The following is an 11,809-nucleotide window of genomic DNA, read 5'->3' as shown; positions in this document are numbered from 1 at the left end:
GGAAGAAGGATGAACTGAAGAGGCTAATTTGATTGCAAAAATTAGTGACAGAGAGGCTAGGAAGATGGTTCAGTGATTAAGAGTACTTGTTGCTCATGGAGAGGATCCATGTTTGATTCCCAGCACCCACATGGTGGCTCACAATCATCCATAACTCCAACTTCAGTGGATCTGATGTCTTTCTCTGACCTCCAGAGGCACCAGAAATACATATGGTACCCATACATACATATAGGCCAAGCAGACATACACATAAAATAAATAAATCTGAAAAAAAAATCAGTGGCAGGATTGATATCAGTACCTTGGATTCTCTTTTATATGCCAGTGTTTCCGTATTGTAGTAATGAGTATTGTTGGTAGATTTTTTTCTTATCCCTATTGTTTTAGTTACTTTTCTGTTGCTGTGATGAAACACCCTGACCATAACAACTTTGGAAGAAATGATTTATTGTAGTTCGCAGTTTGAGATTATAATCCATTACTGTGCAGAAACCACAGTGACAGGAGCTTGAGGTAGCTTGTCACACTGCATTGCACAATCAATTGCACAGAGTTATGACAGCAAATGTGGGTTCAACTAGTTTTCTCAGCTTTATACAGTCCTGGACACAAGCCTGGAGAATGGGACCACCCACAGTGGACAAGTCTTCCTTAATTAATTTAAGACAATGCCTCATGGGCATTCCCAGAGCCCAGGTGATTTTAGAACTCATCAAATTGACAATTTTGATTAACAATTACATTTACCAACCAATAATATGCATGCATATTTTGGTGTTTCTTTACATCACTAAAAGCAAAACAAAAACATCATTTACATATTCTAGAGTTAGTTCCATAGTGTAATAAAAACATCAGTCAAAATCATATTCAATGTTGAGTTGGCAACATTTTAAAATAATCATGAATTAAGAGCTAGTCTTCATCACTATACAAGCAGTACTCAGAGCAATCAAGATCAGGAAATCTGATAGGCAATTCCACCCACTTCTTGTACTGTTTCTTCGATGAGTTATTTTTGAAATTGACTACAAAATTCCTTATTTTAAGACAAGGCAAATCTAAACCTTTGTGTACCATCATTGTTCCCCATGCCTAGAAAACAGAAGAAAAAGGAGAAATCAACATTCAGTGGAACATGCCTTATGAGTAAAGTCAAACTGAACCCACTAGAGTTTACTCACTTGGCCACATCTGCAGATAATCTCTCCATTTGTCTGATAATCAGCAAATTTCTTTTGCAGTGCTTTGTTTTCTCTTACAAAATAGAGTCTCCTAAAATTATTGTGGAAGAAGGATTGTCAGTGACATGTGACAAAATGACATTATGCAGCCATGGGTTCATGTTGGACTTGATGATGACCCACACGGTTGGACTGATATCTCATTCTTTCTCATTTTCTGCTCCCCAGAATTTTTGTGAAAAATCGGGTAGATGTCCCCATGCTACACACACACTTCACAAGTATCCCACTGTCTCTAGGTCTTCTTTAAAGTCTGCTGTTGTTTTAATTTTTCAGTCACTCAAAGAAAAAATGAGAACATCCACAAATTAAGTACTTTACATCAAAATTGCTTCGTGTCTTACCATTACTCCATGTCTCAACAGAAATTACTTTCAAAGCAAACACAAGAAATGAGAATTATATTTGAGGGACTACAAAAGTGAAAGTTTTGATGAGAAAAAAAATCTCAATTTCACTCTGTAAACAGCACGTGTACAATGCCATTGTTCTCACCTCTACTGAAGGAATTTAAACAAGGGTCTTGCTGTACTCACTTGAATTCCGGCGTCATATTGACATGATGCATCTTCTCAATTACGTGGATGTTTTCTCCGGAGCAGACCAGCATACTACAGTTTTTGCAGAGAAGTGTTATTAATGATGGATTGTTAATGTATTGCTTTGCAATACTTCTTTTGATTTTCATTTTCTTTTCCAAGATACTTTGCACCTGCAGTTCCGAAATCTGTGCGGAGAGAAGAATATTTCATTTTTTTTCATAGTCTTATGGAAGTAAATGAGCTGACAATTGCATATCACAGGTAGAGTGTACTCTAGAAGATGAAGAGATAAAGGCACCGGATGAACTTAGTTTTCCCTCTTCTACTGAAATCTACCGAAGTCCAAGCACAAAGAAATAACAGGAGGAAAGCCTTTGGGGTCAGGTCATGAGGAGTGCTTGGGTTCACTCTAGCTGTTTGATATAATTTTAACTGTTCAGTATGACATGCAAAATAGATTTTTCTTTTTTGTATCAACTCTCATGCTTTATCAGTGGTTGTCTAAAATCTGTTAAAAAGCCATTTCAAACCTGAGGAGTTGAGTTGCTCTCTTAGTAAGTAACTTACTACATAGTAATGCTTTCTGGGGTGCTTTGAGCATAATAGCTGCCCACTTTGTTGCTCTTCATTCTCTTTCATCTGCCAGAGAAGTCTTGAGAGGGCAGATCTCTCGCTCAAGAGAAACTGAGAAAGATAGTCTATCCTGGAGTCCCTCAGTGGATCCTTTCTTATGGCTTGAATATGGCTTGTACTTCTGTATTCAAGCGGGAATTGAACCCCCAATGTCTTGTGTTAAGAAGACTTAATAATTAAGAAAAATGATACTTAAAGTAGTTGTGTGCTGAGGAATGGGGCCCTTGAGAAGAGATTATCTCAGATTAGGATTTAGGGTTGAACTCACAGGGCTGAATTTTAGTGGTTTGGTAATAACAGAGAGAGCACCAAGAAGTTTAGGTACATATCCATTCTTGCCATAATGTAATAATGGATCAGGGGGTGTGGCCTCACAGAGCCTTCTACATTGTTGTTAGACCTTGTGGCCTTAACTCTAAGTCAAACTAATGCACCTCTTTACATTATTAATCATCCCATCTCAGATAGTTCATTAAAATAATAAAAGACTAACTAGTACAATGTTTTAATCTACAGATTGGGAGAATCTTACCTGTAAACTATAGATTGTCCTATAGCTGAACTAGATAATTTAGTAATAACACATCAGATTTCATGAGAATCTCACTGATTTGTGACTATGCCTCTAGTTGTAAGTATGAGGGAATAAATCTGTAATAGGATTATTTGTTGGAAAATGTTTGGTTTGCTTTATATTTAAGGGGGTTTAAAATGTATGTTTGTATGAAAACCTGGCCAGGAAACTCTGGAGTTGGTTATATACTTTGCACAACAATTTGAAAGCATCCCTTCCCTAAAACTCTATTTAGGGTAGAGCCAATTCTAATGTTAAGAAACTAACATTCACACCCATATGCAAGGGTGTGAATTTTCTTCTAAATGGATTGTTTGCTATTATAAGAGTTACAGTCTTTACTTCAGTGGTATGAAAGTTTCCTGAAATATTGTATAAATATATTCTTTTTCCCCACTGCATTTCCTTCACCCAATTCAAATAGCTCTGTCAGTAAATTGAGAAAGAGCTGTATGAGATATTATACATGTTATCATCATTCAGAATTAGCCTTGGTGTCAATCTCTAGGTGGAGCATCTCAAAAGTAGACATAAAGTTGTATTTTTACATTATACTTTACTACTCTTTGTTTCATTCTGTGGGGTTTTGGAATAGGATTCACTCTATAGCCCAGGCTGGCATGGATCACACTATGTAGTCCAAAATAGCCTCAAACTCATTGGGTAACTTTCTTACCTTAGCCTTTTGAATGCTGGGACTACAGACATGAGCCACCAAGCCTGGCTCCACAATCCTCCTCTCATTCCATTGTGCTTTCTTGTCAATGCTACTATGCCCAGCATTGTTAAGTTAGTGTTTATTGTCTTTCCCCATCCTCAGCAACCACACACTAGAAGCTCTACTTCACATAGCAAGGGTATTATGATGTGTTTCTCACCATGTTCTCTGCTTTCAAAATATTGTCTGGCAGACGTAGGCATTTTATAAATATTTCTATAATAAAGACACTGTGCTTGTTTACATGGATTGGATCAAGTTGAAACTACAAGGTAGGTCTGAAGGAGTGAGTTGCACATGTCTTTCTGGAAAAGGGCATCCTAAATTTATATTACCAAAGTTGATGTTTGGTTTCCCTGCAATGATCAAAATTCCCTCAGCATTTCCTGTCACACACACACGCACACACACACACACACACACCAGATTTGGGGGCTTTGTGTTTGAATCTGGACTAAGAACAAATCTTCTGTCAGAAGCTTGTAACTCAGCAGAATTTCTATCTGAAGAAGTAGCCACACAGACATCTGTGGCAATCAAATGTAGCCATTTTCAAATGAAAACTATACTTGCCAAGAACAATACCTTATGTGCATACTCCTCTGGTTTCATATTCTGAACACGATTAATAGCTTTATACATCATCTTCTCTCGGAAATCATTGACAATCTCCCGTTCAGTAACTCCCGAGCCACTGCTGGTAACCAGGACGTACGTGCTCTCATCGGCTCTGGCTCGACCCCGGGCCTGAGAACATGAACAAAGAAAAAAAGTGTTGTGTCTTGCTATGAGCTGTCCTGGTTTGAAACTGAGAAGATAGTCTTGGTTCAGTATCCCAGCCTTCAAATGATCTCTGTATTCTTAGTAAAGGTAGTTATTACCCATGGCTTGTGGATAAATTTTTGAATTTAAGTGTTCTTTAATGCAATGTTCTAAAATGATTTTGGTAACTTGTAGAGGCCAAAATAACACACCCACCCATTTAGCCCCATTGCACCCTGAGCAACTGTTTTATACCACAGAAACCCTGAGTAGTGGGTTGGACGGTAAAGCCATCTATTTGGAGGATGAATGAGGACAAGGCCCATCTCTGACCTTGGTACCAGGAATTCTGAGCACAACAGAACTGTTCTTGGAAGCCTACTTCGGACTTAACGCACATGTCTCTGGGAAAATACACACAGTAAAGAGTCAAATTTCTATAGGCCTCTTAAGAAGGTGAAAATTAGGCTCATCAGTTTTGTTTATTGTTCTTTAAAAATTTCATTCGAGTAAACAACAAAATATGATAATGTCCCCTTCCCATTTGCCCCCTTCAACTTCTCTCATGCTTCTCCTTCATCCCCACACATATACCTTCCTTGCCCTCTTCCTGATTTTTAAAGATCATTAAGGCCATTCATTTAGTGACGTCCATTTGTACAAAGATATCAGGTCATCCAATGGAGAATGGATACCTAACACTGACCAGGGGTGGGACACTAGGCTAGATCAATCACTGGGGTTAGTATAGACATAGTTTTAATAGTATAAGCTTTGGTTATCTAGCCCAAGAGCTTAACTATCAACTACAATACTATTCTGAAGGCAAACTACACACATATTGTAGTCATAAGACTCTGACTTACGGATCATTTCCTGAAATAATCTTGCTTTCTAGCAAGATGGCTGCCTAATGAGCTTCATCTTCTATAACTTGCCACCCACCCAAGGATTTAAAAAAGAAATTAAAAAGAACCTTTCACATGTTAAGAATAATGTCATATATTTTCTCTATCCTAAGTTTTCTACAAATCATGAATTTATTAATATAGATGAGTAAGAGAGGTTAGAAACTGAATCTATCTTTTTCCTTTCTCTCTCTTTATTTTTTCTTTCTCTCCTTTTCTTTCTTTCTTTCTTTCTTTCTTTCTTTCTTTCTTTCTTTCTTTCTTTCTTTCTTCCTTTTCTTGTACTTATAAATGACGCCACTCCATATTTTATGAAAAATTAAAAATATAGAAAAGTTGACTGCATGAGGAAAACAGAACTGCAGGGCTCCCTAAGGTCTGAGTGGGATTTGTGGTCAGTGTGTTTCAGATTCCTTATCCCTCTGGGGGCTCACTGACATCTGAAGACTGAGGAGTCCTCTTTCAACCCTTATAATGAACAATATCATGCATGGTCTTGGAAAATCTGGACATATGTTTTGGATAGCTCTGCCTCACATGATCCCTCCTTGAACTGGTATCCACAAGGATGCTCACCCCATCCCAGTTTGGGGTGGGGGTACATTCTTCTGAAGTTATACATAGAAGGCAGTTAGGAACAGGATGTCAGGGACAATCTGGGAGATGTCCAAGACATAGAAATAGCAATCAAAATAGAGTTGTTAGTTAAAGTACAGGAGGTTGCCATAGGAGTTCAAGAAAGAGCAGTCATATAAAAAGCAGTGTCTTGCAGTTCTTTAACGCTGGTCTTTTAGCAGAAACACAGATAAAAAGGTTTTGTGTTGTTTTAGTAGAAGGGAGGAATCTCCATGGAGCACAGGGATGAGAAGGAACATGTTAGGCACAGATCTCTGCACATACCTGGACCATGGCTATCTCGTTCGTGACAAGGCCGTAACGGATAACAATATTGCATTCTTTGATATCCAGGCCTTCCTCTGCCACTGTAGTAGCGATAAGCAGATTTATTTCCCCAGTGCGAAATTTACTAATGACTTCTTTTTGTTCAGTCTGTGGAAACATTTTAATAAATTAAATTTTGTGATGCTAAACACATTCGGATCTTCTAATTAGTAGAAGAAATAATAAATTGCAACTGGTCAGTGTAAATCAGAGGATTAGATCATACACGGATTTGCTGCCATCTGTTTTTGGCAATGAACAAAGACATGATGGTGAGACAACATTTGATTTCCAATCTGGGATTACCACACAATAACAAAAATATTTCCATCCTGCAGTCTGGAGGTGGGAAGAAGTCTCTCTATGCCAAGGAAATAAATTGATGGGTGATTTGAAAGGAAGAAATGGAGAGGTGTTGCTGGCTGAGAAAAGGCTTTGGCAGGGCTAAAATAGGGGTTACCTTTTAATATATTAACGTCAGAGTGTGATATTTAGGGAATAAAACTCACTCAACATTTTCTATTGCTTCTGAGACACTGAAAAGTCCCCCATGATTATATGCTACAGCCAGTCACGTTAAGAATCATCCGGGAAAGAAACCTATGGAATATTTCAGAAAGGCCACAGGAAAAAAAGTTCACAAGTCCAGGAAGGAAAGCTGGAACAGGAGAAAGCAGAGCTATTCTATTTATTTATTTATTTATTTATTTATTTATTTATTTATTTATTGAACATGAAATGCTTTTTTATAGCATGTTTTACAAGGGGAGGGGATAAGAGGGGCCAGGTGGTGGAAAAGTACAAAATCTTCTTGGCCTGTGCCTTGAAACATGTCATGGTCTATACGGTACACTGCCTTGAATTATGATCTACCTGCTGTTCTTCAGAAGATATGGTACACTGCTTGAGTTATGGTCTCCCTGCTATTCTTACGATGATATGGTACACTGATTTGAGTCTATCTGCAGTTGCCAAGCAGGATCTTGCAGTTGCCAAGCTTCAGAGGACATTGTGCAGGTGGGGAAAGGTAGGGGGTGAGGGTAAGGGAGAGGGTCCTGGCTTCTGGCATCTCCCCCTTCTCTGTTTAGTTAGAGAAGGCATCTTATGATCAATCCCAATTATGTGAATTTTGAATTTGGATGTCTAATTATGGGGGGGGGTCTTAGACAAGTTCACAACCCCAAAACACTGATGTGAGACGAGTCACATCGATGGTCGAAGGTTTTAGGCTGTCGACGATGGGCAACGTCAAGGGACTCCGATGTGGGTGAAAGGAGGGTGAGAGCCCTGTCTTAGGCCATGTAGGCTGCACCCACTCCCAGCACCACGCACTCCTTTTCGGATGCATTGGGTGGGCCCCTGGGAAGTGGACCTACAATAATCCCGTCCTTGGGCTAACTCACAGCCATCCTAGTCCCTTGTAAATGTTCAATTTACCAACCATTTGTCAGTTTGGGGTGTAATATTGTCATAAAGGAAGGCTCCCCAATGTTAGCGGCCATATCAAGGGTGGCCTTGGTTTAGGAAAAAGCCAATTTTTGTTGTGGTGATCAAGAGGCCAAGCTCTCTAGCAAGAGAAACGGGGGCAAAGCCAGGCATACCAGGAACCCTTCTGGAGGGCGTGGAAGTCTAGCGGTCGACCGTAGGGGGAGGCAGGGGAGCTGGCAGCTGTGTCAGTCAGAGCTATTCTTTAACGTTACTCTGAGGAAGGTTTAGCTTTAACATAAGGTCTATTCAAAAGGCAATGTAAATTAAACGTGGACGAGTATGTGACTACAGCCTAATCACAGGAGGATTTTTTTCGATGTCAACTTTGAAAGTTAATATAAATATATTGAAGTATGACCTCATGTGACATGGACAGTCCTTGGTACTTTATTTCCACTCTAATCTCACCGGAGCTGCTAGCCTATGTGACATTCTGTGCATACTTTTATCCTTATAAGTTTTGTAAAACTCATCATCCAGAGCAAGTGTGTGCTCTCCCATGCCCTCTCCTTTCTTCTTAAAGGTAACATGAGCTTTTACGATGCTCACCACTATAGAAGAACAACATAGCAAGACTCCTCACAACCACAACCGTGTGGCAAAGCTCTGCTCTATTCCTTCACGTCTAGTGTTAAAAACGATGTCTTGGATTTTAACATAGAACTGCGCCTTAATTTCAAACAGTACTTGAATACGAAACTGCAGGCTCAGTGTTCGGCCCTCAGAGCAAGTATCTACCTAACTGCTAACAGGACAGATGAGTCTGCTGGGGTTCACGAGGTGTCAGTGCACTGCTGGATGTTCTGGCTGGCAACCCCTGGCTGTAAACTGGATAAGGATCTATCTCAAGGGACTGTGCACAGATTGAGTGTCAGAGTGGGCAATTTCAAGTTTCCTTTTTTTACATAAACACTACGTGGTTTTGGTTCCTTCCAGTGTGTGAACAATATCACAGAACTGAAATACCCTTTCCACTAGAAAGATTCAAGGGAAACTTAGCTTCCAGGAGAACACTGAAAATTGTTTACAGTTTACAAGTGTCTTTTTTGCCACTGAGAAGAGTTCTCTTAACTGTACACACAATTACTAATATAATTTTCAAAACTGATACAACGGCAGAAACCTTCTCAATCTCCCCTCCCTAACACAGTCTTTAATTCTTCCAGTTTTGGTTATAATCCACACATTCTGAGCAGTTTTGCAACTCCACTGGATTGTATATTGTAAACATTTCTTTATGATGGTGTTAAGGTAAAAGTTACTCATTTTTACAAGAGGTGCCAAACTCGAGAAGCTACTGTACGTTTATAAAAAGGAAAGCGGAAAGCGGGCTTCTTCCATAACCCGTGTCCCACTATCAGCCGTGTGGTACTTGGTGTATATTGGCCACTGCATACCAAAGCCAAGAGCCTCTGCGAATTTGTCTGTGAGATGGTGAAAGAACGGAGAGCCATGACAAGCAATGAGAGTAGACTAGTTGAAGTTTAAGGAATGGGTTACAAAAGGAGGCCTCACCTGAGTCATGGGCTTGACCTCACTGCTGTGTCCCGCTCCGATGAGGTGATGGGCTTTGACTCCAACTTCCGCAAACTTCGCATTTTCCGTAATCCACTGGGAAAGTGCGTAGGTGCTCTGCCGTGTTTTTGTGAAAATAATTCCTCGGGAGGACTCTTCAGACCTTGTGAATTGTTCCAGTATTGTGTTTCTTAATTTAATGAGTTTTTCATTCTCGTATTTTGGGTTTTCAGCTAGTTTTTTCAACATTTTCTTGTTATCTTTAAAAATAATTATTCATGTTATTAGCTTGATTTAGCTACTCCACTAAATGCACTCACACACCCTGTGGTGTGTCATAAACGCGTCCAATTTCAGTTGATTTATTAAAGAAAAACATAACTTAAAAACTATTGAAAATAAAATTAGTTTGCATCAGTACATTAAAAAAATTACAGTGGCAAATTTTACATGATACTCTAAGACATGACTCATAGGTAGGAAATCTTGTGATTATATTTAGTGCTTAGACTAATTAATTAATTAATTACAATAGTCTAGGCAGTAAAATTGTATGATCAAATGATTAACTACAGTCACATAACTAAACGTTAACCTGTCATGTAAATTATAAACCACAGTCTTCGTGGGATTTTCTTTCAAGATGAATTTTGAGAGCCTTCTGGAAGACTTAAAGAAAGCCGTGAGTTCCTGTCTGAGAGGACGGTGCAGGAACACATGGTTTGTGCTATATTGAATCTTACCAAAGAACAAATTCATGAGAAATTCATCCGTTTCGTCCAGTTTCAAAGACTTCTTTACATTGCCCTTAAGTTGGTCATTGCGACTGCTGGCCTCATCGTCACTCTCGTCGCTGTCGTTGAGGGCTGCAAACTTCTTTTCTTTCTCATCAGTGTAGAACGTTTCCAGGTGGCTGTACGCGTCAATCATTCGGATCGTGTCGTTGATTTGTAGGGCTTCGTTGTACTTCCGCAAATGTTCCAAACAGACGCGATCTTTGCGATTTCCGTCTTTAGCAGCTTTGGAAGAATAAACTCTGTGAGTGAGGCAAAGGGTAGAAAACTATCCCATAAATGTGTTGTGAGCTTAAACAGGTTATGGCTCAGAACTAACTTCACCGTGGCGCTGGCATGGGCAAGGCTCCGTATGGCCATGAGTTCTAAAGAGGGTGACTTTCAACTCTGTCGCTGGATGCCTGAGCTCAGTGTGAGCGGGAACGAGGACCTGAACCTTAACGGAAAAGCTTGGGAAACATCTCAGTAAAATTGCCTTTGGAGACAGAGCTGTTGATAGCTGCTGTATTACTTTATATATAATAAATGAAAGTGAAAACTGTATGAATTGACACCTCTTTCCTTAGATGAGGGGTTGGAACATGTGTGGGCTTGCCCTACACAAACAGAAATTCTGCTTCAAGTTCCATTTGCTATCAGATAACTTCTGAGTCTGCGAGGATCATCTGAAATCTTGGTTGTAAACAAAGGAAAAGCTGTTAGGTCAAAACCCAAATTACCTTTTTTTTCCATTTGAATGGCCCATTGCTCATAATGCTGTGTTCCAAAATCTGACATTGGACTCTTTTGGCAGTAAGTTTGAATGCTTGCCATAATTTCTAGAAGTTTCTCTTTGAATGGATTCTAAAAACAAGGACATATATGGTATTAACGTTGTTTAAAATGGCATTCACTATCTTTGTTAAAATGATTTGCATATTATAATGTGATTGGTTCAGAATCATTAACTAGACAATGAAACAGATTAATCTCTGATCATTTGGTGGTTCACTATACTTGGTTTTTGCAGTTTCACCTTTAGTCCAGGACGTATCTGACCCTAAACCTCTACCACGACTTCTTAAAAGTAAAGTCAGTGAGTGTTACAAAGCTTGAAAGTTAAAGGCAATTAAAATTATTCATTGAGTTAATGTCACAATTATTTAGAAAGTCTTTGATTTTACTTAGGTAGCATTCCTATGTAAATGAGTGGTTCTGATGCTCTGATTTAATCTGGAATCTGGGTTTACTGACGCTGAAGATACTTGCCCCCAATTGGTTTTTGAACTGTCAATAAACATGCCAGTGGCCAATGGTTGCGTGGAAAGAAAGAGGCGGGACTTCCAGATTCCTGCAGGCTAGAAGAGAAGAGAGGGCAGAAGGGGAGCATGGAAGACTTGGGGAGAGAGAGAACAGACTGAGAGCTGCAGGGGAGATATTCCAAAATGTAGACGGAAAAGAAAAGTGGCCCACAGAAGGGCAGTCCAAAAGTGTCTTGGGCCACAAGACCAATGGGCTTCAGATTAGGTAACCAGGCAACTAAATTGAGGGCAGATTTAGAGATGTCAAACTAGGAGTAAAGGTAAGGGTACGCTAGCCGCGGAAGGCTTAGAAAAGCCTAGCCATAGAGGCAATAAAGCAGTTTTAAAATGAGCTAGTGTGTGTGTGTGTGTGTGTGTGTGTGTGTGTGTGTGTGTGTGTGTGTGT

At 39.5% G+C, this 11,809-nt stretch overlaps 1 protein-coding gene across 1 annotated transcript in view; it reads right to left on the bottom strand.

The window, feature by feature from the left end:
* Positions 1–433: 433 nt before the first annotated feature.
* Positions 434–11,809, bottom strand: part of Ifih1 (interferon induced with helicase C domain 1) — a 48,718-nt gene continuing 37,342 nt past the window's right edge. Inside the window, exons 9-16 of the mRNA XM_028769211.1 lie at positions 10,843–10,966; positions 10,073–10,348; positions 9,330–9,589; positions 6,285–6,434; positions 4,300–4,461; positions 1,784–1,974; positions 1,188–1,278; positions 434–1,098 (exon numbers count right to left, since the gene is read on the bottom strand). Of these exons, the coding sequence (XP_028625044.1) occupies positions 919–1,098; positions 1,188–1,278; positions 1,784–1,974; positions 4,300–4,461; positions 6,285–6,434; positions 9,330–9,589; positions 10,073–10,348; positions 10,843–10,966 (1,434 nt within the window). The 3' untranslated portion in view covers positions 434–918. The remainder of the gene's footprint in view (positions 1,099–1,187; positions 1,279–1,783; positions 1,975–4,299; positions 4,462–6,284; positions 6,435–9,329; positions 9,590–10,072; positions 10,349–10,842; positions 10,967–11,809) is intronic.

The sequence above is a fragment of the Grammomys surdaster genome, unplaced genomic scaffold, assembly GCF_004785775.1.
Source record: "Grammomys surdaster isolate TR1022 unplaced genomic scaffold, NIH_TR_1.0 191, whole genome shotgun sequence".
NCBI lineage: Eukaryota > Metazoa > Chordata > Mammalia > Rodentia > Muridae > Grammomys > Grammomys surdaster.
This window is presented reverse-complemented; position numbering and strand designations above follow the sequence as displayed.